The following is a 23,213-nucleotide window of genomic DNA, read 5'->3' as shown; positions in this document are numbered from 1 at the left end:
AGAATTTGACTCAGAAAAGCGACTTGTGACCCAACAACCTCTGTCTAGCAGGGACCACATGGCTTTTCTCATGAGTGAATAAAAGTCTGTTGGCAAGCTAAGGGTTGTTACGTTACCTACTGCTTTGGTGGGCGCCCTGACCGCATGACCCATGAGCAACCTCACGGATTCAATAACGACTCAGGTGGAAACACTTTTTCTACCTCACAGATGTGACCAAAAAGAAACATTACATGTTTTCCTTCTCTTGAGCAATTTCTTGTGGTTCTTTGGTTAATTTTTGGAGTCTGTTGTGTCATTTAAAAGTAGCTCTTGATTTTTGCATGGGTGAACATTCTTTATTGTTTCAGGGTACCTGGCTTGGTCCTGTTGTGAAATTCTTTCTGGTAAATAATGTGACAGTACAGTTCAACAAAGCTTATAAGCTTTGAATATGGGTTTCCAATCTGTTTGTAACAGCCCAGTCTTAATTTCTTTACATCTAATGAAAAAAACATTTTTAAAGAAATAGCAGTTAGAAGTGATAATTTGTTAACTGTTGGAGAGCTATGGACAATTTTGAACATCTGATCATTGATAAGTTTATAAAAATATGCACTCAAGACTTTTTTCTAAACTTACATAATAGCGGCAACATACTTCAAAGCATAAAAATTAATAGTCCTTCCAAATGTGAATTGCAGCTACTTGAACTTTGGATAGCACTTTGTTATCTGCATAGTAAACTTGTCCTTTTTAAGTGTTTGCAAGATTTTTTCTCTAATGGCTCTTTGTGGCAGTGATCTCTAGAAGCTAACAGTACATTGTGTAAGCATTTAATTCTGATTTCTCTTCAAAGCTAATTGGTGTGTGTAGATGACACCTTTACCATGCAAATTTTTGCATACTTATGTCACAGTGACTTTGAGTTCTCTTGAAACTACACATATGAAATAGGAGTTTCCATGTCTGTCTTAATGCTGGTTTTCCTTTCTGGACTCTTTCTACAATACCTACTTTGAGTTGAGATAACAAAAAATGAGGTTAGGACATACCTTTAGGTTTATATAATGTAATTTTAATACTGTCAGAATTTTCTGATTGCCCGTCAACCCCCTGAAGATCTCCAGGTAATTTCCTCAGCTGTTGCAATTACTGTAGAATTCATCAATGCTTAAAGATGTTTCAGGTCGTTCTCTCTGTGACACAGAAGTAGGTAGGACTGGCTGGAGTCATGAGGTGTGCATGCATGGGGAGAGGGTGTTTGTATGGCTTAGGAAGGAGCTGGCCAGTGATACAGGTTCTCCTTCAACAAGAAGAGCATGCACTGCTTTGGGAAGTGGTTGTAGGCATATATGTCCCTTTACATCCTAGGTTAAGTCTTCCATGTTACCTCATATTTCTTTGCTGTAGTTTGTCTGCCGTAGCTTAATGCTTTTGTTGAAACAGCTATACAGTCTTCTGAAAGACGCACAGTTTATTCCTGAGAAGTGATTAGAATAGTTTTTCTTCTGACCTCCTGGCTCCTTCCACTTTCTTTGCCCTTCATTATCCCCTGCATGCTGTCGCCACTTCTACTATGATCCACACGTAGTTTTGCACATCTGCCCCTTCTCACCCCACTTTCCCCACAGTCTGCACTGTCAGCTCCGTCAGCACCACTGCCATAACTTTGTTACCTGACACTGGCAGGAGGGAATGATTCTGCCAACTTTAACCTTGCTGAAGAGATTTTCACTTCGCTGCTTCTTTCACACATCTCTTACCACCACTGCTGGAATTTTGCTCATGTTTTTCCTTTTGTTGTCTCTGTCACTTTTTTTCAAAATAAGGAGTCAGACTTCATTCCTCTTTCTTTGTAAGTATTGCATGCCATAGCCCATCACTGATTTGAATTGTCAGTAAGTCGTATATTACAGAGCAAATAGCATTGTTGTTGTGTTTATCTCCATAAATTCTACCAAAGTCTCAATGTACTGCCCTTCTGCAGGAAGACTCTGCTATGATTGTGAGCAATGAAGGACATCCACCACAATGTGTATCCACAGTTTCCTGAGCTGTTTTCTTTCTGCCAAAAGACATGCTTTCCTTGGGTTTCTGCTCTGAGGGAGGTTGACCTGCTCTTGCTATCCTTCAGGAGTTCAAGAAATAAAAGAGAACCTATTTTCCCTTTTACTCTTTTAAGTTATAGTACGAGTAAAATAGGAATGGGGAAGCTGGTTTAAGTGAGTTGTGGTAAGGAAAAGGAATGTTACTGATGTTATTCCTGCTGTTGACTTTAGCATAAAACAGGGACTCGGCACTTTTGAAGTGTGGATATTCACATGTGGTTTTCTCAATTTGTTACACAGTTTCATAATTTTTCCATTTTATTTTTTCACATTTAAATGTTGAGTATAAATTAAACAATACAGCTATAAAGGCATGTTCATTTGTATATATATAGTTTAAAGCTAGAAGGTGAATCCCTGTGTATCCTTAAGATTTTCACACACCCTGAAACTATATATCCTATAGATTCTCCAATGTGGCTTTTTTTTTTTCCTGTAGGTTGCTGCTGAGAACAGTGCTGGTGTTGGAGTATTTAGCGATCCTTTTCTTTTTCAGACTGCAGAAAGTGGTAATTTTAATAAAGTTGCTAATTATTTTAATTAAAGCTGCTCTAATTTGTTCAAATAAAGTATCCATGGCACATTTTATACTTGAACAAATTCTGATGCATTTAGAATAAAATCCTAATTCTTTTCTTAGTCTTTCACTCAGTGGAAAAGGTGCAATTTGTCCTATTTGCTAGTAACAGCATTTAGAGTGTGCACACATGGGGGTTTCTTATATGCAAAGTCTTTCTGTTGGGGTTTTCCTATGCCAGTTTCTAGGTAGGCTGCTTCCAGAAAGCAAGGTCACAGGAGAGCAGAGCTACCTATCAAGTGGACCCATCTGCTGTTGCTTGCAGCAGTCCTAGGAGACAGACTTTGTTGTGGGATCAGCTCTGGCATTGCCTACTTATGTCAAGCCATATTTGTTTAGTGCTGGAGTCAAGTGCCTTTTCTAAGAAGCCCAGCACAGAATGTATTTTACTAAGTTTTTACTTCTTAATTCTGAAGTAAAAAAAATTTAAAAATAGTACATGGCTGAAATGAAAATTTGACTTGATGGTTTTGAAGATTAAAAAATTGTAAGTATATAGTCTGAATTTGCGTAATCTTTATTAATTTGGTGTTTGCAGTCTTGCTTGTGCTCCAGGAGCAGTTGTGCCTTGGCTGAAGAGCTGGCACCAGACCAGTTACGCTAGGGTGATCCAGTCTCAGTGGAATATAGAATTTGTGCTGTTGTGGCGGTGACTGTCCCTCTGTGTTTAGGAATCCTGGTTGGTTTCTGTAGCTGTGCAAACTGCAGAGTGCCACATCTCAGTTGATGGCAGGAAATCATCACTCTGCATGAGATTTCTGAGATAATGCAATGACTCATGAAACCAAATATAAGAAGGACTAGTAGACTTGCCAGGTGGAGCTATGCAAAATCATTATTCTTCGCTATTCTTTCTACATTATTGCTGGTAGAAAACCATATTTCCATGAGCTTTATTTACTCATGTTTGACAGAGGACAACACTAGCATTCCTCCATATGAGAACATTAGCTTTTTACTTTTTGATGCATTTCTGCTTACATTTTTATTAAAGCTAAAATCCCTTATTATAAATGTAATTGGAAGGTTTCTTCAAATTCTAGGTGAGAGTTAATGTGTCGCTGATAGTACATTTATACTTTTACCTTCTCAACTTTTTTTTTTTTTTTTAACTCTTGCTTGGATGGTTAAAGAAAGCCCAACATCTTGATCAACATGAAGAGCTGCAGTTTAAAGCAGGAAAGTTAGCCAGAATATATAATTATTTAAATATAAAGGCCGTAGTCTGGGAGGAGGGGGAAGGAGGTGAAAGATCTGCAAAAGATTCAGCAGGGCCTAAGCAAAAACTAAATAAGAGGCTTGGAGGAGCTGTCTCAATTCACCTGTGGAAGTTCTGTAATTGTGGACAGTTGTATATTTTTAAGGCAGCATAACCCTTTTCTCCTTAGTACTAAGGCTAGCTATTGCAGGAACCTGCTGCTGACCGTGCCGTGCAGACAGGACTAAGAGAAAGCCACAGTGCTCTACTTCACAGGAAAGTTCAGATAGCATGTAAAGTCTCGTTTAGATGCTGCATCCCATTCCTTTGTGCTGTGATTAATACACATGCTCTGACAAAAGGCCCTGGAAACTGTCACTGATACAAACACTATTTCTGCAGTAATAGTGAATATTCAAATTAAACTGAGCTATTTAAAGCTACCAAAAATCTATATCCAACTGAAAAGATGACACAGGTAAAGTGAAATAAAACACCCAGTGCCATCATATGCCATTAAACAAACAAAAATAGGCAAAAATTTGCTACTTCTGTCACAGTAGATGTGTTGCTTCTAGGAAGAATATTTTTAAGTTGACCAAACCAATTACTATATTACTATGAGACTGAAATAATCATGTTTCTCACTTAAACTAGATTGGAAGACAGCTGGTTGCATATCAGCTACTTTACATGTGTTTGTGAATGGTTGTTATTTATTTGCTTCAGAGTTTGGAAGCTAGAAATGACATTACAAAAAAGAAATGGGTATTTGTTTTTTCCAGTGCTGAGAAGAAAAGTATGTCTCACTGCTTTTGTTTGTTTTGTTTTCAAGCTCCAGGTAAAGTAGTGAATCTCACAGTTGAAGCCTTAAATTATTCAGCTGTAAATCTGATCTGGTTTCTCCCTCGGCAACCAAACGGAAAGATAACTAGTTTCAAGATTAGTGTGAAACATGCAAGAACTGGAATTGTAGTGAAAGATGTCTTGGTTAAAGTAGAGGACCTTCTGTCTGGGAGGTTACCAAAATGTAATGTAAGTGCTATAAATCTTTTAAATTAGAAATAGACTCAAGCCACAGAATATAATTTTACATTTTAATTTTGAGGCATAAAAAATTTGGAGGCTTGCTTTTCAGAACAATCCCAAATACTTTACAAACTTAGGCTCAAGGCAGGATATAATGGTTGAAGAAAACCCTTTCTGTTCAAAATAGTTTAAATGGAATGCTTTTCCTTGAAAAGCTCAGTTTAATCAAAGTAAAAGTGTTAAAGGTCCAATTTGGCATCCTTTTAACAGAAAATAATGAAATAGATAATTTTGAGGTTTTTTTTCAGCATTCAATTTTTTAATTTTTGTTTTATACAGCAGTGAAGTAGAAAAAGCAAGAATTGGTGGGATTTTTTGATCAGTGCAGACATATAGTAATGTTAATATATTAATTTTATATGCAGTATGATAATGCTTTTGATACTTTAAATGTGTGCTTTATTCTGTGTATCACATTTCAACATTATTTAAGTACTTTTAATATAAAATTAAAAAGACCCATGATTAGCAGTGATTTTTAAAAAAACATTTCTAGTCTGAGTTGTTCTTAAAATAAGCATTCATTGAAAAGTTTCTGAATTTTGACTATTCATTGGATTCAGACCTGTAACCAATGTATACCTTTCAGAATTTCTTGAAGAAGATTCTCTTTTCTAGTATTTATTCTCCTTTTCCTCTGTATTCTGAGCAGAGTATTGTGATTACTCAGATGTCAAGTTGCCTAACTTTTTTTTCCTTTTTTTTTTTTTTTTTTTCCAGGATGCTAGGCTTAGTACTTTAATGAAAAGTGCAGTTTTAAATGACAAAAATTATCAGAACTTTGGTTTCAGATTTTATTTAGAAGATCATCTTAGGCATTGTGAAGGTTCCCAACATCAGGCTGATTTAATTCAGCACTGACACCTACTGAATCATAAGCATTGGTTATGCTAATGTCTAGCACTTTTTCAGAGGTCTCTCCTGACAGTATGGATTAGGAAGCTCCTGTCTGGTCTTATCCATGATATATGGATATATGTATGCTGTATATGTATATACACATATTTACATATAACAGATACGTGATGTAGAAGGACCTCACTAGGGAACTTTTTTTTTAAAGAGAGACTGAACGCTGAAAATGGAATCTGGGAATAATTAAATGAATCCTAGAGAGTTGCTTCTGTTCAGTCAGATTTGAGATCTTTTGGGATAAGGCAGGAAGCTATAATACTGTCACTAATAGGATGTACTAGCAATGTCAACTAATAACCTAACTTTGGAGATTGAAGTATAAAAAGGAGAACCATTTTAGGGTAATTGTATTTCAAAGGTGGTCTGCCTTTTTTTATCTACATATGTTTACAATTATAGGTTATAGATGCAGCTTATCATGTTTCATATTTTGTCTTTATAGGATAACAGTGAATCATTTTTGTGGAGTACTACCACTCCTTCAACTACTTTTGGCAAGTCCACAATTCCTTCGCGGACTACAGTTACACCAAGTACAGAGGCACCGAGTCAAATGAGCTCTGTTTGGAATGAACCAATTAGTTTTGTTATAACTAACCTCAGGCCATATACCACCTATCTTTTTGAAGTCTCTGCAGTTACCACCGAAGCAGGCTACATTGACAGTGCAATTGTCCGGACACCAGAATCAGGTATATACTGCTTTCAAATGAAAATAAAGTTCTCAGATTTATATGAAAACTTCAAAATATCAGTTTGAAGTTAATGTTGCAAGATACTTCAGTCTAAATCTGTCTTGATCTGTATCATGCTCTTGTATTTACATGGTTACTTTTATTTTACCTGATCGAATCAACTGAAAGTGTATATAACTATTGATGTATCTGATAATGTACAGTGAGCTGGAGTTCAGTTATTATTAAAAGTCAAAGATACCAAAGTATGCTCAGGACAGATCAAATTTTATGAAAAACTGAGTATAATTTAAGAACTGCAATTAATGGCACAATGGAAGGAGAATTAAAGATAGAGGTGAAGGAAAAAGGCGTCAGGCATAGCGTTCAAAAAGTATGTGTATTGTGTACATAGCAATGCACTTAAAGCTTCTTTGCTTTTGTGGAAACATAAGCAGTATAAAGAAAACTCCTGTCCCATGGTTCCTCAGTCTGGACCTATTGCAGAAAGTTTTTCAGTGCTGAAGAAATCTTTAAACACTAGGAAAGTTGATTTTGGATTACCTGCAATGCACTGAGAAGTTAGAATTGGAAATGAAGGTTGTCCAGGAGCAGGAGTTTTATAATGACTTAGGTAGTGGGCAACATTATTAATAGAGCCATAGCAAAAAGGTGTTCTAGAGGAATGTTATTCTGGCTTTCCATTTGCTAGTACATCATTCCTTTGCCTGACAAAGTTTGATGTTACTGGGTTCCCCTTTCATACATCCAGAATTCATAGCAGTGTTCAGATGAAAAGAAATTTAATTCCTTCCTAGCACTGTTCATTTGAATTGCTTTGCTAGAATTTAAATATCCTTAGTTTGCTGTTCTGTCTAGGGTTAATGAAGTTTTGGGTAGTGTCTGTTCTAATGATCTCAGGGCTGATTTCCAGTTTATTTTTCACCCTGTTAACATCCTAGGATAGGTACACTGGTAGTAAGAAAACCCTGGAAAGTGATGAAAAGCTTATGCAATGGGGTTTAGTTCTGCCAAATACATAGAAAGATGTCAGCTGTTTGAAAGATGAGATCTTCAGTCCTTGCGTACCAGGTGCCCGTACAGCCAGGGTTGACCTATTAAAGCATGGTCTGGGAAAAGGGAGGTTGGCTTACTGGTCGGTGTGGGTGGAGGTGTGGTGTGCACAGGGCCACAGGCACAGTCAGCACTCATGGCCCAAGCCTCACTAAGTCCTTCCTCTTAGCAGCACACTGGTACGCCCAAGCTTCTGGATCCACCTCTATTAGATCTTCACCTTATGAGCATTCAGGTGTTTGTTAAAGTGTTCCCCTGAGTCCTGCATGCCTGTGTGCCAAGGACTCTGTCTGGAGGCTGGCTGTAGAGTTGGTTGGTGATTGTTAGGAAGGCATTACAGGTTGATAGACATTTTGCCTCATTATTTTTATTTTCTTACCTTTCATTTGCTTCAGTGGAAAAGCTGTTTCTACGTGCTAAAGTTCGTATTTATCCGTATAGCCTATATAGTAAAATCATGATTTAGGTGTGTTGCTTTGCAATTATTCTAACAGGTTCACCTTCTAGTATCAAGCACCATCATCCAGTCTCTGTAATTACTGAAATCCACTTCCCTTCTCAAAATGTCTTGGTTCTTACAAGAATCTCTTTAGCGTCACACTAGCTACCCCCTCCAAGTTACGAGTTTCTCATATGGCCAAATCCTCCACTGGAGTGTCTGAGATGAGGCTTGAGGAGAGGAATTGATGGATTATAGTTTGTCATAGCAGTTGGGAGGATGGAGAGTGCATTTATTTCAAATATCACTTTCCTGCTCACACAAGAGCATGACACAGAGTTGTCGTCATGCCCATTTCACCAGAGATGAAGGTGATATATGTCACTACTGTACAGCTCATTGATGTTCCATTTTAAAATGCTAAAAATTATTTCTGTCCCCTCCAACCAGAATTTTCTGAGCCGTCCTGAAGCTCTCCTGTGTTGCTGACAAAGATGATATTTTTCTTTATTTGATTTTTGAAAAAGAGGCTACTTCTTTAAAGTATTTTAAAATTTTCATTATAAATATTTTTTGAAAACTCAGCATGCAAATATTTTCTTTGTTCAGGTAGCTGTCAAGAGGATACTTCTACAAAGAGAAAAAGATTTAAACCTTGGGAAAAAAAAAGTGGACTCTTAAGATGATACTTCAGAATTATGTGCAATTGTAGCTGATGCAATTTGCATACTAAGAATGATTAAGTAGTCACTACTGACCAATCTATAGCATATCTTTTAGGAATGACAGGATTTTTTATTTATTTCATTTGTACATTAGTTTTTACAAAAGACGATAGTACTTTTAAAAAGTAGTATGTTAGTTAAATTGCATATTTGTTTATAGGATCAGTCTATATCTCCATATTGGCATAAATCTCACACATGACATATCGAGACCTGATTTTTGTAGAAATTTATATCAAGCAGTTCCCATAAGTTTACTTGCATATGCAGCATTTTTGAAAATCAAGTTTGTTTTTACTCTATATGGATGTAAAAAATTCCACCTCCTTTAGTTGTCTTTGGATTCAGATTTTAATCTCAGTAGTAATCTCTCATTAACTTATCAATGCAGTAAGGTATGCTTTGGAAAGGACTCAGATTCCATAATCACTTGAGTATTGGATTCATTTAATTTATGTGAATCGTTTCAGGAAAATAGAATGTTACTCAAGTATGCAATGTTTTTGCAAGCTTAGTTGGTTCCAGGTTTACCTTTTTGGATAGTAATGTGTATCATTAGTGCTGTCAGAAATCTTTAAGATGAAGTGTTGTCTATATGAACAAAGAATCTGTTCAAGAAAAAAACCCACACCCGATGTGAGCTCTGTATTGCTGAGCATCACAATCATATTTGAGCATTTTCTGTATGTAATCTATATCATGATCAAGTCCATGCTGAACTTGGTAGAATCCCTGCCACCCATGTCTTTTAAGGATTATTTGCATGCTACCAGCTCTCTTGATACCTTAAAAAAGAAATGAAATAAATATGTCATTTTAATGAGAAGTGCTTTTAATGTAGCTTCCCCTCAGAATATTTAATGTTTATGTTTAAAATGAATTGTCTGTTATGTGGTTCTTGGAAATCCTAATATAAATTATTTTATGTTCAAAGACTTTTTCCAATATTGTTTAAGTTCCAGAAGATCCACCACAAAATTTTGCCAAGAGCAACATTACAGCAAAGTCTTTCTCAGTGATGTGGGACCCACCAACCATAGCAACAGGAAAGTTTAGTTACAGAGTTGAGCTGTATGGACCATCTGGTAAGTCTGAATTGATGTTTCTATTTCTTTTTTTTTTTTTTTTTTTTTTTGTGATTATTTCCTTACACTTGCATTCTTAGTGTCCCTGCCAATCAAGAATGAATATTTGAAAGCAGTTCTATGTATCCTTATTACTATTAGACTTTTAAATATTTTTTAGATTACTTTTAAGGGAAAGTCTGTCCATCATGAGGAAGAATGCGCAATTAAATTCATATTAGATATTCTTAAGAGTAGAAGAAACCAACTTTCCTCACTCTTTCAGAGAGATGACAAGCTAGGCTTGCAGCTGAATTAGGGTGCTTATATATCTAAATCATTCTCTGTTTTTTTACTCTTTTCTCTTTCTGTTAAAGATTTCTGGATGATTTTCATTCCTGTGTAGTATGCAATCAACTGTATGAGTCTGTTTTGATGTTTTTGTGATTCTTTTAACTCAGACATGTATATATAAAGACATTATATAGCTGCCTGTAGTTAAGTAAAAAGTTAATGAGCTGCGTACTAATGTTTTTATGGGACCACACAGGAAAAGCAATAGAAATTAGTTTATAAACAAAATCCCTTCCTCTTGAAACCCGTACCTTCTTGAGGTGGCTTGTTTGTTTGTTTGTTTGTTTGTTTGTTTTTTCCCCAGACATTCAGTATTATTTCCAATGAAGTTGATGCCAAATGAGATTTTTCACAAAAAAATTTGTCTTTTCATCATCCATCATCCTGGAAAGTAGCTGTGGACTGTTTTTATTTTTGAGCTAGAATCTCTTTATTTTTCATTCCAGGTCATATTCTGGAAAACAGCACAAAAGATCATAAGTTTGTATTTAGTAACCTTGTGCCGTTTACAACATATGACGTGTACGTCGGTGCTGAGACAAGTGCTGGGGTGGGGCCAAAGACTAACCTTACAGTTTTCACTCCTGCAGATGGTAAGTAAGCATAGAGAAGTGAAATAAATGGGCTGTACATGGTAACTGGTTTCAGTTTTCCCTGCAGAGCCTTTTAGGTACTTTGCAAAATAAATAATGGGTGTGTTTTGAGAGTGTTGAAAGAGAGCGATAAAAAGCTAATGAAAGAAATTAGCTGAAAAATTATTATGTCGATTTATTTCTCCATTTTTGTCGAGTTCCTACACTGTCACTAAATTTACTTGCTATCAGAAGCCTTCATAGATTGTGAAAGAAACATGGTTTCTGCCTGAATGAAAGTAGTATTTTTAGATACGGTAATTAAGTTGCAGGTCCTGCCCTTACCCGTTAGATGGCAGCAAGTGGAAAAGAAAGAACAGCGCAGGATTCCCCACGGCTAGTTTGTTCAGCCCCAATGTTTCTTATTAAACCTCGTTTGACTAATTTTCACCAAATCTAACGCCCCATACCAGTCTCTAATGGAGCCACCTTTACCAGAGTCCATAGCTCTGAGGCAGACCCAACATCGAGATCTTGTCCTGGGCCAGTCAAGTGGTTGGTTCTGCCCCTGAGGCATCTACCCTGTCGTTTGGGAGTTTTGGCTCCCCGTAGTTGACTCACCAGGTGAGAGTCCTTTGCTATATAGAAATGCGGTTTTATCTTGCATGTGTGTGAGATTGTGCAGGATTATTGGTCTGCATCTGAGGATGCAACCAGAAAAAATTGAGAATCGGTGTGTAATAGGCAGGCAGTTTCAAGATGGTTATTTGTGTTACATTTATGCCACACAGCACAGATTTATAAAATATCTTAATCAGTGATTGCTGCAATGCTTGCCATCAAGGTGTAACAGCAGGAGGAACACCTATCCTTATTTATCATGTTCTTTCCTGGAGTATCTGCTTTTGTGCTCTCAGAGACAATTTCCAGAGATGGCCTGCCTCAGTGCAGTCATGCTCACCTCTTGTCTAAACTCACTGTCAGAAGCCAAAGGGGATTTCGGTGGTTTGGGTTTGGTTTTTTTTCTGAGAGTGACATAGAATGTCGCATTTTAATGTCAAATCTACAAATCTTCATTATGCAAGTAATTTCAAGTTTGTCTTTTTCTAAGGTATATTAGGACACAATTATTTTTCATATAAAATCTGAATATCATTCTACTGAATATAAATGTATCTGATCTCTGGCAGTCCTGCATAAAGTACAGTATCATTATTACTGCATAGTTAAAGAAGAAATCGAACCAAAACCTGTTATAAAAGGGAAATGAACAAGACGTATCACATTCATTATTTTGCTTTCAGCTTTTTACTTCATTCTTGTATGTTTTAGATGAATTGAGAATTAAGCTTTCATTTTCAATATACTTAAGCAAAGGTCTGCTTGCTTCCAGTCACTGACTTCAGTGGAACTATCCTGATTTACATCATCTTAGGATCTGACCATATTCATACATATGTCATATATATCAAAAAGCTGTGTGCATATTTTTAGAACTGTAACTTTTTTGCTAAGAAAACATGTGAAGTAACTCTGTACCTGCACAGGAGCAACTCAAAAGATAAGGTTGTGAACTTTGATTAAATGCCTATTGTACTTTGCACACAGTGCTGAAAAAGCTTGTAATAATTACAGATGTTTAATTAAAACAAGTTTCTTCTTGAATATTTAGTCCCAGGTGCTGTATCAGATTTACATCTGGCAGAAGTGGAAGCCACATGTATAAAAATTGTTTGGAGGAAGCCACGACAACCAAATGGAATCATTACCCAGTACAGAGTTAAAGTACATGTGCAGGAAACAGAGGTGACTCTGGAAAACACTATTCTTGAAGGAAAAAATAAGGTATTCAGTTTTTTTTTAATATGTATTTCTTTGCTAGATTAAATTTGCTTCTCTGCCTTATCTGATAGGTAGGGAATATGGAATTAGCCACCACAGATGACATGTCAAAGCTTTTAAAAGCCACCTTCCTCACCCCACCCTCTTTCTCTGGCTGGGTTTTAAAGAGATTCCAATAATGCTGTTTCCACAACATGAGAACAATAAATAATTCTGGCAGAATGATCCAGACTGTCTTAGCTACTGAAGGCAGGAAGCTGTAGCCCACAGTCTTATCCTTTCTAGCCCTTGAGGTCTTTGGAGCATAGGGTGACCTAACAATAAGAGTACAGATTTAGGTGCACTCAGGCAAACTCCTAGAAGATATGGGTATGAATCCTACAGAGAAGTGAATTCAACAGAAGTCTCCCAAGGCTCGTTAAGTTATACTTTCTGCTCCCATTTGTATCCTTGAATTTGCATGTCTGATACTACATGCTGAACTCCATGCTATGGTTGTATACTAAGGATATCTGTGCACATCTACCGGATCAAATCTTTTACAGGTCTTACGCTGTCAGTCAGTCTAGCTTCTGGATTTTGGGTGGTGATATGCTCTACATGCATAGGTGGGGCAGCTCTGAGCATGCAGCACAGAACTGTAGAGCCCTAGCAAACATTCAGCTCAGGATTGAGTGCTTTCTGAGGTAGGGCTTTTTGGTCTGAATTTTGAACATAGGTGCCAAAAGTTTGCATAATAACTTTTTTTAGACAATGATGTCTTTCTCTGATCTGACACAGAATCTAAGTTTTTGATGTAGAGCTCAATGAAGGAATTTGCTTTCAAGTTGAATGGTATACATTAAATAGAGCCCTGGAGCCAAACATTAAATAAGGAGTATAGGAAAAAAAAAAGAGGATAAGGATTCATTCATTAAAACAGGCAAGCTTCCTTGGAAAATGAAAGTATATAACTATAATTAAAGATTGTATCGTAGTACAGACACAGAAGAAATGAACATTGTCTGCACAAACATGTTTTAATGATGGGATTTCCTAATTTTTGAGTTCTTAGTGTAGCATCATTGCTGCTTTATTATAGTTCATTGAATGTAATTTTATAATTAAAAACTAAACCAAATCATAATAAACATTACTTTATTTAGAACCCCATGACCCAAGCTTAGACCATCTACAGGATTTGAACTGGCAGATCCACAGCACTAACGGTAGTCAATAACTAGTAGCAATAAAAAACTGTTGTCTTATATGTGGAAAAGCCTCAGAAGCAAAAAGTATTTCCACGTGGGTTACTATTTTGCTATGAAATGTTGGTGAGGAGGAGGCATGTATAGCTTTTACCTGTTGGTACTTAGGTGAGATTGATGCTGTATCTCTGCCTGTGCTTAATCCCCCCTAGTTGAAGCAGTTAAAAAGCTGCTTTGCCCTCTCTCCACCCAGAGTCTGTAGGGAGAGACCTAATGTGTATTAGTTACATCACTGTAAAAGCATCTCTTTCTGGCAGTGAAGTGGGCCATATGTGTGAGTGGGGAGTGTTCACAGATGACAGCAGAACAATTTAAAGACACTAGAGTCCTGGATTCGGTCCCAGATTCTGAAGGGGCATAATGCTCTAGTGCTTACACACTATTTTGTACCTATGCTCTAGCCTCTCTGTCTTTTCTCTTCTGCTTTTGTTGTTCCTCTCTTTGTAGTTCTTGCTCCCCTTACATCTACTGCCAGCCCTTTCCAACATTTGTCTTTTGCCCCTTCTGTCCTATGGACCTCTGTATCACTTATCTCCCTTTCACTCTCCCTTTTCACATATATACTCCCTTATTTTCCCTCTCCCCTTTATTTCATTAGCTTCTGTTTTTCTCTTTCTCCCCTTATTCCCTCTCAGTGATCTAGTCAACATGTTATTCCTCTTCTTCAGGGCCTAGTAGGGGTATCTGAAGCCCTCTTGTTTTCAGTGCCTGCAACCCCATTTCAGAACATGCTTAGTATAAATGGAATCTCCCAGGCTCAAACATATGTCTATTCAATGTAACTCCAAGGATATAGCATTAAAGTTAAAGGCCTTGCTCTAAAATTGCCACTTTACTATAAAAAACATATTTTAAGAAATTAAAAAAAAGAATGTGGTGTTTAAAAAATAAAAATTAATAAAGGGTTGCAGGTTACTGGCAGCTGAGCTTTTTCATGAGAAATATTGTATTGTGCAAAGTTAATTATTGTTGTAATGAAAGATAATGTTTGTATGCCAACATTTATATAGTGTGTGTGTAGATATATGTGCACAAATATACAAACACTATTTCTATATTATATATGAATTTAATTAAATAATTTAGTGATGACGAGGTTTGTGATTTATTTTTACATTTCTGATTTTTAGTATTTGATTGATTCTTTGGAACCATATATGATAAATGAAAACATCAAACCTTCTCCCACTTGGAATTCAGTGGAAACAGCCAATGAATTATATGAAGGTTCAGCTGAAATGTTTTCCAGCATTCAGACAGCTTCCCCAGTAATATTTACAAGTGTATCTGGTGATGATTTACCTGCTATAAATGGAGCTGCAAAATTGCATTCTGCTTTGGGTAAGATATTTTAGGGTATTTATCTACTTGCTCCTTTGTTCTGAAGGACCCCCATCACTGTCCCAGATATGATCTTTAGCACATGGTTCAAGCAAATTATGAATGGGTCATTTGCTGGAGTCGGATTTTTTTACTACCAAATAACCTTCTGAAGCAAATGGGAATGCCACACAGGCAGGAACTAGCCCCTTGTCACCCAGCTGACCTTCTTCCTAGTGAAAGGAGCACCAGAAAGCCATCAGCCAAGCTGCATAGACAATCAGTTATTACAGTTGCCAAAGCAGGTGTGATTGTCAGGGATTAACATATCTCCAAGCCCTTCAGAGACCTTGATTTCTCTAAGCCTTTTGACTAATAGGTTTTCAAATGTCAGTGAAGGTAAATAGGTCAAAAAGTTACAAATTTGCTATATGGGTGACAAACAGGTGGAGATGACCCCATGACATGGTGATGTCATTAGTGTGTACACTTGTTCTGTATTATCAATGGACCAGTGTTTCTTTACCAAGTATGGATATTTACAAATCATTAAGCAGGCCTCAGTTGACAGGCAGGAACTTAAAATACCACTCTAGATTTTTACAGTGAGTTTTGAACTGTGGGGAGAAAGTCAAGTTTTTATTTTTTTATTAAAGTCACCAAATTCCTCCATGTACACCAGTATCTAAAATGAGAATTCAATCCATTAGTCTAAACTACAGTGGATCTTTTCTGTACTTTATTAATCCTGAAGAATCTTCTTCGTCATACAGAGAAAACGTACAGTGCTTTAAATGTGAATCTTCTTTTTACAGCCTCATTCAGGTTGAGGTATTGAGATGCTAGGTATCAGACAGCATCTCTTGTAATCTAGCACACAAGTATTATTTTATAGTAATTATTATAGTAGTTAAAGCTGTTGACAGCCAAATTTTCAACAGGGTCTGCTGATTTTTAGATGCCTTCATTTTAATGCTGGTCTTGCAAAAACTCTGAGCCTTATACTTAGATATGTGAAGCACCCACACTTTTTCATGTTGCAGTGGCATAATGGCTGCTTTATAATGTGATTTTGACTAGCATAGTTGGATTGCAGCTGACTGAACTTTATTGCAGATGCACCAAAAACTTTTTGTGGGCATGTATGACTTCTTCAGTCTGCTGGCCACAACTCTTCTGCTAAAAATACCAGTGTGAAAGGATCTGTGAGGGCAGACAATTCAAGTACAGTTATTATAGCACCATTGGGAGGGCAAGGAAGAGGGAATCTGTCTTTCTCAATTAAAAAAAAAAAATTAAAACAAAACTAAAAGCTCCACCAACCTATGATCCATGGTTCTGAAGTCACTGGAGATACTAGGCCATATACAAATATGCCTTTTCCTAGTTCCTAGGGGATTTCTCTCAAAATTTTTTGGAGATAACTGTCAGTATAAACCTCATGGTTTCAGTTCTTGCCCATTCATTCTTTCATCGAGCCAATCTATCTATTGTACACATGAAAATGGACTTATAATAGCCTCTCCTTGATTGAGTTAGGAGGTGGAGTGTAAACTTTTCTTTATATTTTTGTAATTGCCTAGGAAGTTTATTCTTTTGCAATAAAATAGTTCCAGGTCACTGTGTCAAAGTGAGTTTAGAATGCAAAAGAAAAAAATGAGTTTACGAGTAAGTAATTATTTCTCTCCATTTAATCACAGATAATCAGTATACCATTAACATTTTGGCTGAAGAACTGTCCTATGTTATAAAGGGCCTTGCACCTTTCACAGACTACACAATCAGTGTGTCTGCTTTCACTGCTGTTGGAGAAGGACCACCATCCGTTCTTACAGTCAGGACACATGAACAAGGTAAAATGTTGTAAGTCTGATACTATCAAAGTTAGCATACATGACTTCTTTCACTGAACATTTTAAATGCTGTTTTATCATTCATTTACTTACTTATATTTTTCTGTTTTCATTTCAGTTCCAAGCTCAGTACAAAATATATATTACAAGAATATTAGCTCCTCCTCTGTTTTGCTGTATTGGGATCCTCCAGCAAATCCCAATGGGAAGATCATTCATTATACTGTTTATGCTATGGAACTGGATACAAAACAAGCATTCCACACAACAACTTCAAACAACAGCTTACTTATGACAGGTACATTGTCATTTGATTAAAAAAAAAATATTGCAAATACATTACAGAAAATTATTTTTTCCAACTTTATGTAATGTAGCCATTCATCAGGTAGCTGGACCAGATGTCCCCCATCCACACACGTCCACACACACACACACACACCCCCCACAGCCGCATGTGAAAGGTTGGGACACTACTGACAGACTTGTCTACTGTGGAGGGGTGCGTAGGGAATGTGAGATGGGAGAAGAGGACTAGGTAAGACAAGCAGTAATTTGTGAAATGCGCCAAGTAGTAATTTGTGAAATGTACTGAGTAGTAATTTGTGAAATGGATTTCTCCTTGGAATTTTTTCCTTAGCCTCTTCCTTCCACATAGGAAAATATTCCTAAATTGTCAATTCTTTTTCAGACTTGAATTGTTTTCACAGTATTTGTCTGACTTTAATAATGATTTTCTTCTTTTAAGGTGATAATTTTGATAGTAATTGAAGAAAATGCATTCCTCATGGGGTTTCAGGCATTTATTTATGCTAATCAGTGTCCTGCTTTTGGCTGCAATAGAGTTAATTTTCTTTCTAGTAGCTGGTATAGTGTTATGTTTTGGGTTTAGTATGAGAATAATGTTGATAACACACTGATGTTTTCAGTTGTTGCTAGCTAGTGTTTAGACTAAGTCAAGGATTTTTTCAGCTTCTCATGCCCAGCCAGCAAGAAGGCTGGAGGGGCACAAGGAGCTGGGAGGGGACACAGCCAGGACAGCTGACCCAAACTGGCCAATGGGGTATTCCATACCATATGACGTCATACCCAGTATATAAACTGGGGGGAGTTGGTCAGGGTTGGGGGGTGCAGATTGCTGCTTGGGAACTAACTGGGTATTGATGGGTGAGTGCTGAGCAATTGTGATTCATTGTGCATCACTTGTTTTGTATATCCAATTCTTTTATTACTATTACTGTAATTTTTAAATTATTCTTGTTGTTATTGTTGTTATTATTTTCTTCCTTTCTGTCCTATTAAACTGTCTTTATCTCAGCCCATGAGTTTTACTTTTTTTTCCTCAGTTGTGTCCCCCATCCCACTACGTGTGGGGGGGGAGTGAGCAAGTGGCTGCATGGTTCTTAGTTGCTGGCTGGGGTTAAACCACGACACAGAGTAATGCATATAGAATAAAAACGTATATTTGGATGTACAGATACACATCTTTTGTCTTGACAAATAAATTCTTAAAGCTATTTACAGAGTTGAAGCTGATTGACTTATGTCAAAATCTGTTGATTTGACTAAGTGCTTATTCGGGTCTCCCCAAATGAATGGTATTATACATATTCTGCCTTTTAGGTAACAACTGTGTATCAAAAACTCTTAGAACAGTAGCCATTTTTATAGTTGCATAAGTAGCTATAAGGAAAAAAATATGTTTAAGAAGTCAACAGTCAAGATTTTTTTACTTAATCTTTTTAGGTTTAAAAAAGTACACAAATTATAAAATGAGAGTTGCAGCCTCTACGACAATTGGAGAAAGTGCTTTGTCTGAAGAGAATGATGTTTTCGTGAGAACCCCTGAAGATGGTAAATACATTGTTTGCAATAATGATTTGATTTCTGTATTTAAGTTTGCACTTGTTCAGAAGACTGGGCACATACATAAGGAGGGGAAGAAAGTGTATGAATAAAATCAATGTTTGTTGAAATTATTAGTCTTCTATCAGTCAGTGACTGCATTCAGCCCATTTTTGTGTAAGTGCTAGAAATAAGCATGAAAGCTGCAGCATGACCAGCAATCAACTAATCTCAACTCTGACAGACAAATGGGAAGAAAGCTGCAGAGCTGAGGTTCCTTCACTGAAAACAGTGTGTCCCTAGACCCCATCTAAACCATTAAACCATAATCAATTATCTTTGGGACTACAGCTTATCCTTTTTTTTATGTTATCATATGGAAATTAGGTTGGTTTTGAAGCATCTGTAAATGGCAGCTTTCAACAATTCAGAGGCCATATTGCTGTCTATAAGCAGAGCTGCTGATAAAGTGAGGGTTTTTTACACTGCATGGTATTATATGCAGTTGTTTTTGTACAGGTTTGTGGCTTTATTCATTTTAAGACTGATCAATAGTTTTAATGTAGGGTATAATACTACTTTATGAAGATTTCTGGATCTTGCTTTCTTGCTTGCAAGGCAGTCTCCACCCATGAAGGCACAGGGGCAGTAGCTGGAGTTGCCATTGGCCTCTGCAAAGAGAACACGGGAATCTGATTTACAGAGCAGAGTCATGAGTATTAAACCTTAAGCTTTTCTCATTTGTATCAGGTTTATATTTTCACTGGTTTCAGCAAAGTTATTCCCAGTTTTTACCAAAGTAATAAAGAAGGTAATTGTCCAGTTGTCATTTATCTCTCTCATTGCCAAATATGCTACAATACAGGAAAAATAATTAAGTGAGAATAAAAGAGAGCAAAGGATTACAGGATTAAAAATCATGGTGATTTATGAAGCTTAGATGATTTGAATAATCAACCAAAATCTCAAATTAAACAGTGACATTTTAAGTGCTTGTAAATTTTTTTAAAGGTTGCATGCTTCTATGCTGTTAGTTTTTTGCAGGGGAAAGGCATATCACAAGAACAGAAAACTACCTATCTAAATATCTTTTTCTCTGAAAGTTTACAATTCCTTGCCTTTGAGCATTACAGAAATTTGTTCAGAGTAGAGTTGCAGTCCAAGTGTTGATCCATTGGTAAGAGATGCATGCAAGTCTTGAGGAAACTATTGAGAAGACCACCAATAATTCCTGCCTTTTCATAAGGCTATATGTAATTACTCTTGTCATCTTCTTGTTCTTTAGTTTTCCTGAGGTAATTCAGGTTGAGATTCATGTCTCCTAACTTTAGACAAGCTAGGAGTGACAACTAGTTTGACTCTTGAAAAGAGAAATACCTCCAAATAAAAGATTCACTACATCTATCTTAGATAACTTATGTTACGATAGAAGATACTAGGCTGTTGCATTTAAATATTTTACCATGCCAGATAAATTGCAAAATGCATTTCAATTTAAAATTAAGCTTCTTCACATGGGAAATATCCATGTGGGCAGTCTTGTCATCCAGAGTAGTGGTCTGTTACAGTTAATACTTTTCATTCATGGGCTCAGAAATCAGGAATGAAAGTGGTTTGTGAGACCTTTAGGACAAAAGAATTCATGATAAACTCTGAAATATCTGGATATAGGTATTTGTACACAAACTGAATCACATAATCCTGGGTTCTTAGTACATTTTTCTAAAACTTTACAGGCAGGTTATTTCGGGGGTGAAGTGATGAAGCCTTTGGAGGAATCAGGGTTGACGTTCAGAGCTGGTTTTATTCATAAGTGCAGCCCACACTCCTTCAACACTTCCATGCGTTATTAGCTCACTAGAGTCACATGCACTCATGTTGCCAGTAGATTTAGCCAACACACTGCCCTGGAGCTGGACTTGTTTTGGTGCATGACCTTCACACCAGTACATGCAAGATTTACACTGGGGTCTTCATGGTCATCAATTAGCAGGTGTATCAGTAAACTAAAGGGAATTTAGTTACAGTGCATACAGTCCCTTTCTTGGTTCAATGCTTGGTTGAGTGAAATAAGATGGGTGGCTATTTAAGAAGAAAGCAGTAAGAAGATGACATTCAGCTAAATTTAAAGAACCTGAATTTGAGGAAGACAGTGAGAGGATTTGAAGGATCAGTCTGCATGAAAGCAGTAGACAGAAGAGATTTTTTTCTTAATAAATGCAGTTTTGGATAGATTTATAAGTGGATGAGAAAAGAAACTCCAGAAAAGCTGAAGTGTCTGGGATGCAAAAAGATGCCCGGTTTTATGAATGGAACAGAAGACATGCTGAAATTAACTAAGATAAAAAGTGGTAAGGCTTTGAGAAGGAGAGTGAGTGAGCGAGTGAGTGACTGACTGACTGTAGCCCTTTTGGTACAGTTAGCTAATTTAAATGTTATGATCCAATAGGTTTATGAGATCGGTCCTATATTCAATTAATTGAAAGTCTCAGAGGGTTTTTTTTCTCTTTGATTTCTGTATTGCAGAACCAGACTCCCCACCCCAAAATGTAGAGTTAATAAATGTAACTGCAACAGAAATAAATCTGAGATGGTTACCACCTGAGCAGCCTAATGGTCTCATAACTCGCTATGAAGTTCTGTACAGTGATTCCAATGATTTATTTATTAAAAATGCCTCATCTACAAGTATGTCACTAAGCAAAATGAAGCCATATACTCTCTACAACATCTCTGTAAGGGCATTCACCAGACTTGGCCATGGGAATCAGTCATCTTTCCCACTTCTGGTGAGAACTTCTGAAACTGGTGAGTATATAGTTTTTTTAAAAAATGTAAATTTTCCACAGTCAACTGCTTTATAGTGACCTTTGATGCCCCGGAGATCAGTTTAATTAATTTTAAAAGTATGTGTTTGCTTTGCAAAGCAGTATGTTTGAACCCTGTTTTCTCTTTTATATACAAAGCAAAAATAAGGAAATAGTAAGGAAGATTAAGAAGTACAGAAAAAAGTGAAGTTTTATGCCTGATGGGCTTCATATATTTTACTATTTGTCCTTGAAGATTCCTTGTGCCTTGCAGGAAAATAATTTTTTGTAGGAAAGGTGGGGTTTCAAAAAGTGAGTGCAATTTGGAATTCAAGTTATGAACTGAAATTTTATAAGAATTCAACTCTAATGGTTAAAAAAAAATATCAGAATTCACAGATAAGTGCTCTTTTGTAGCAGGCAAAGTTGTTTATGTTACTAGAAATATTTTGGAGAAGGTACAGATAAAACAAAATCACAGACGATTAGAGTAGATGCAGTTTTTCCAAGAAAGGAAAGTAAATTTAGAAGTGAGGACTGGGAAGGATGAACATTAAAGAGGTATAACAAGGCATAGGAAAAGAATTGAAATAAATAAGTAGCTGTAAGGTAGGACAGGGTAGGGAAAGGAGTATAAAATATTGACAGGGGGTCATTAAATTTTCAATGGAGCTAAACAGGAGAGGCATTGGAGAAAAAAACTGAAGATAATGATTTGTATGGAGGAATAGATGTTTGGGTTAAGCTGTAGACTCAGGAATGAAAGGTGGCTGGGGAGACAGATATGAAGCTTAGTTTCCTTTAGGACTCAGCCATATCCAGGTAGCACTGGTATGATGATCATCCTTTTTTGGGGGCCTTTTGCCGTCTTCACCAGTTTGCTACCTCAGACAAGTACCTACTTTATCTATACCTAGAGGTAGCCCTGGAACTAAGTATGCTCTGTTTATCACATTTTTCTCAGTAAGGAAAGACATGCACGTACTGATGTCTCTCAGAAGGGGCAGGGAGATGCTTTGGCTCAGTTATTGTTAAGACACAGTGGAATCACTATGAGCTCCTTCTCCTCCTTGTTTCTGAAATGAACTTTTATTTTCCCTGTGTGAAGTAGTTGTGGTCTAGGCCTGCCTAACAAGTCAAGCTCTTAAGGAACAGGGACACAAACACCTAGTTTGTAGACTACATGAAACAGTAGTCATAACAGAAGCACCAAACTAGCTCTGTCAAGACACTGTGCTACATTTGAGGATTTTTTTTTGGTCAGATACCATAGGTATGTAGGCACCTGCCCAACTGATACAATGTCCTTAGATATAACCTTTTTTATTGCTCTCTTTAACAGACATCTATCTTTTGTCTAAGTTGTATTTTAAGGCAGTTCTTTCTCAGTGACTAACTCCCCTGACACTCAGAACAAAAATTTGAATTCCAGCTGCCTGTGATAGAGATGAGAAGCTGCAAAAACACTGTCTGAGATGAGAAGAATAAAACCAAGGGAGGATCTGGAGAATAGAGCATTTTGAGTGAA

General features: G+C 36.8%; 1 protein-coding gene across 2 annotated transcripts in view; it reads left to right on the top strand.

The window, feature by feature from the left end:
* Positions 1-23,213, top strand: part of PTPRQ (protein tyrosine phosphatase receptor type Q) — a 111,291-nt gene that overhangs the window by 3,208 nt on the left and 84,870 nt on the right. For both annotated transcript variants that reach the window (XM_030003179.2, XM_030003178.2), the window contains exons 4-14: positions 2,530-2,599; positions 4,701-4,900; positions 6,312-6,561; positions 9,738-9,866; positions 10,646-10,792; positions 12,444-12,616; positions 14,991-15,201; positions 16,881-17,033; positions 17,152-17,331; positions 18,780-18,887; positions 21,405-21,686. In XM_030003179.2, coding sequence (XP_029859039.1) covers positions 2,530-2,599; positions 4,701-4,900; positions 6,312-6,561; positions 9,738-9,866; positions 10,646-10,792; positions 12,444-12,616; positions 14,991-15,201; positions 16,881-17,033; positions 17,152-17,331; positions 18,780-18,887; positions 21,405-21,686 — 1,903 coding nt within the window. The remainder of the gene's footprint in view (positions 1-2,529; positions 2,600-4,700; positions 4,901-6,311; positions 6,562-9,737; positions 9,867-10,645; positions 10,793-12,443; positions 12,617-14,990; positions 15,202-16,880; positions 17,034-17,151; positions 17,332-18,779; positions 18,888-21,404; positions 21,687-23,213) is intronic.

Source organism: Aquila chrysaetos, chromosome 26 (assembly GCF_900496995.4).
Source record: "Aquila chrysaetos chrysaetos chromosome 26, bAquChr1.4, whole genome shotgun sequence".
Classification (NCBI taxonomy): Eukaryota; Metazoa; Chordata; class Aves; order Accipitriformes; family Accipitridae; genus Aquila; species Aquila chrysaetos.
Note: the sequence above shows the minus strand (reverse complement) of the source record. Positions and strands in the feature narration are given on the sequence as shown.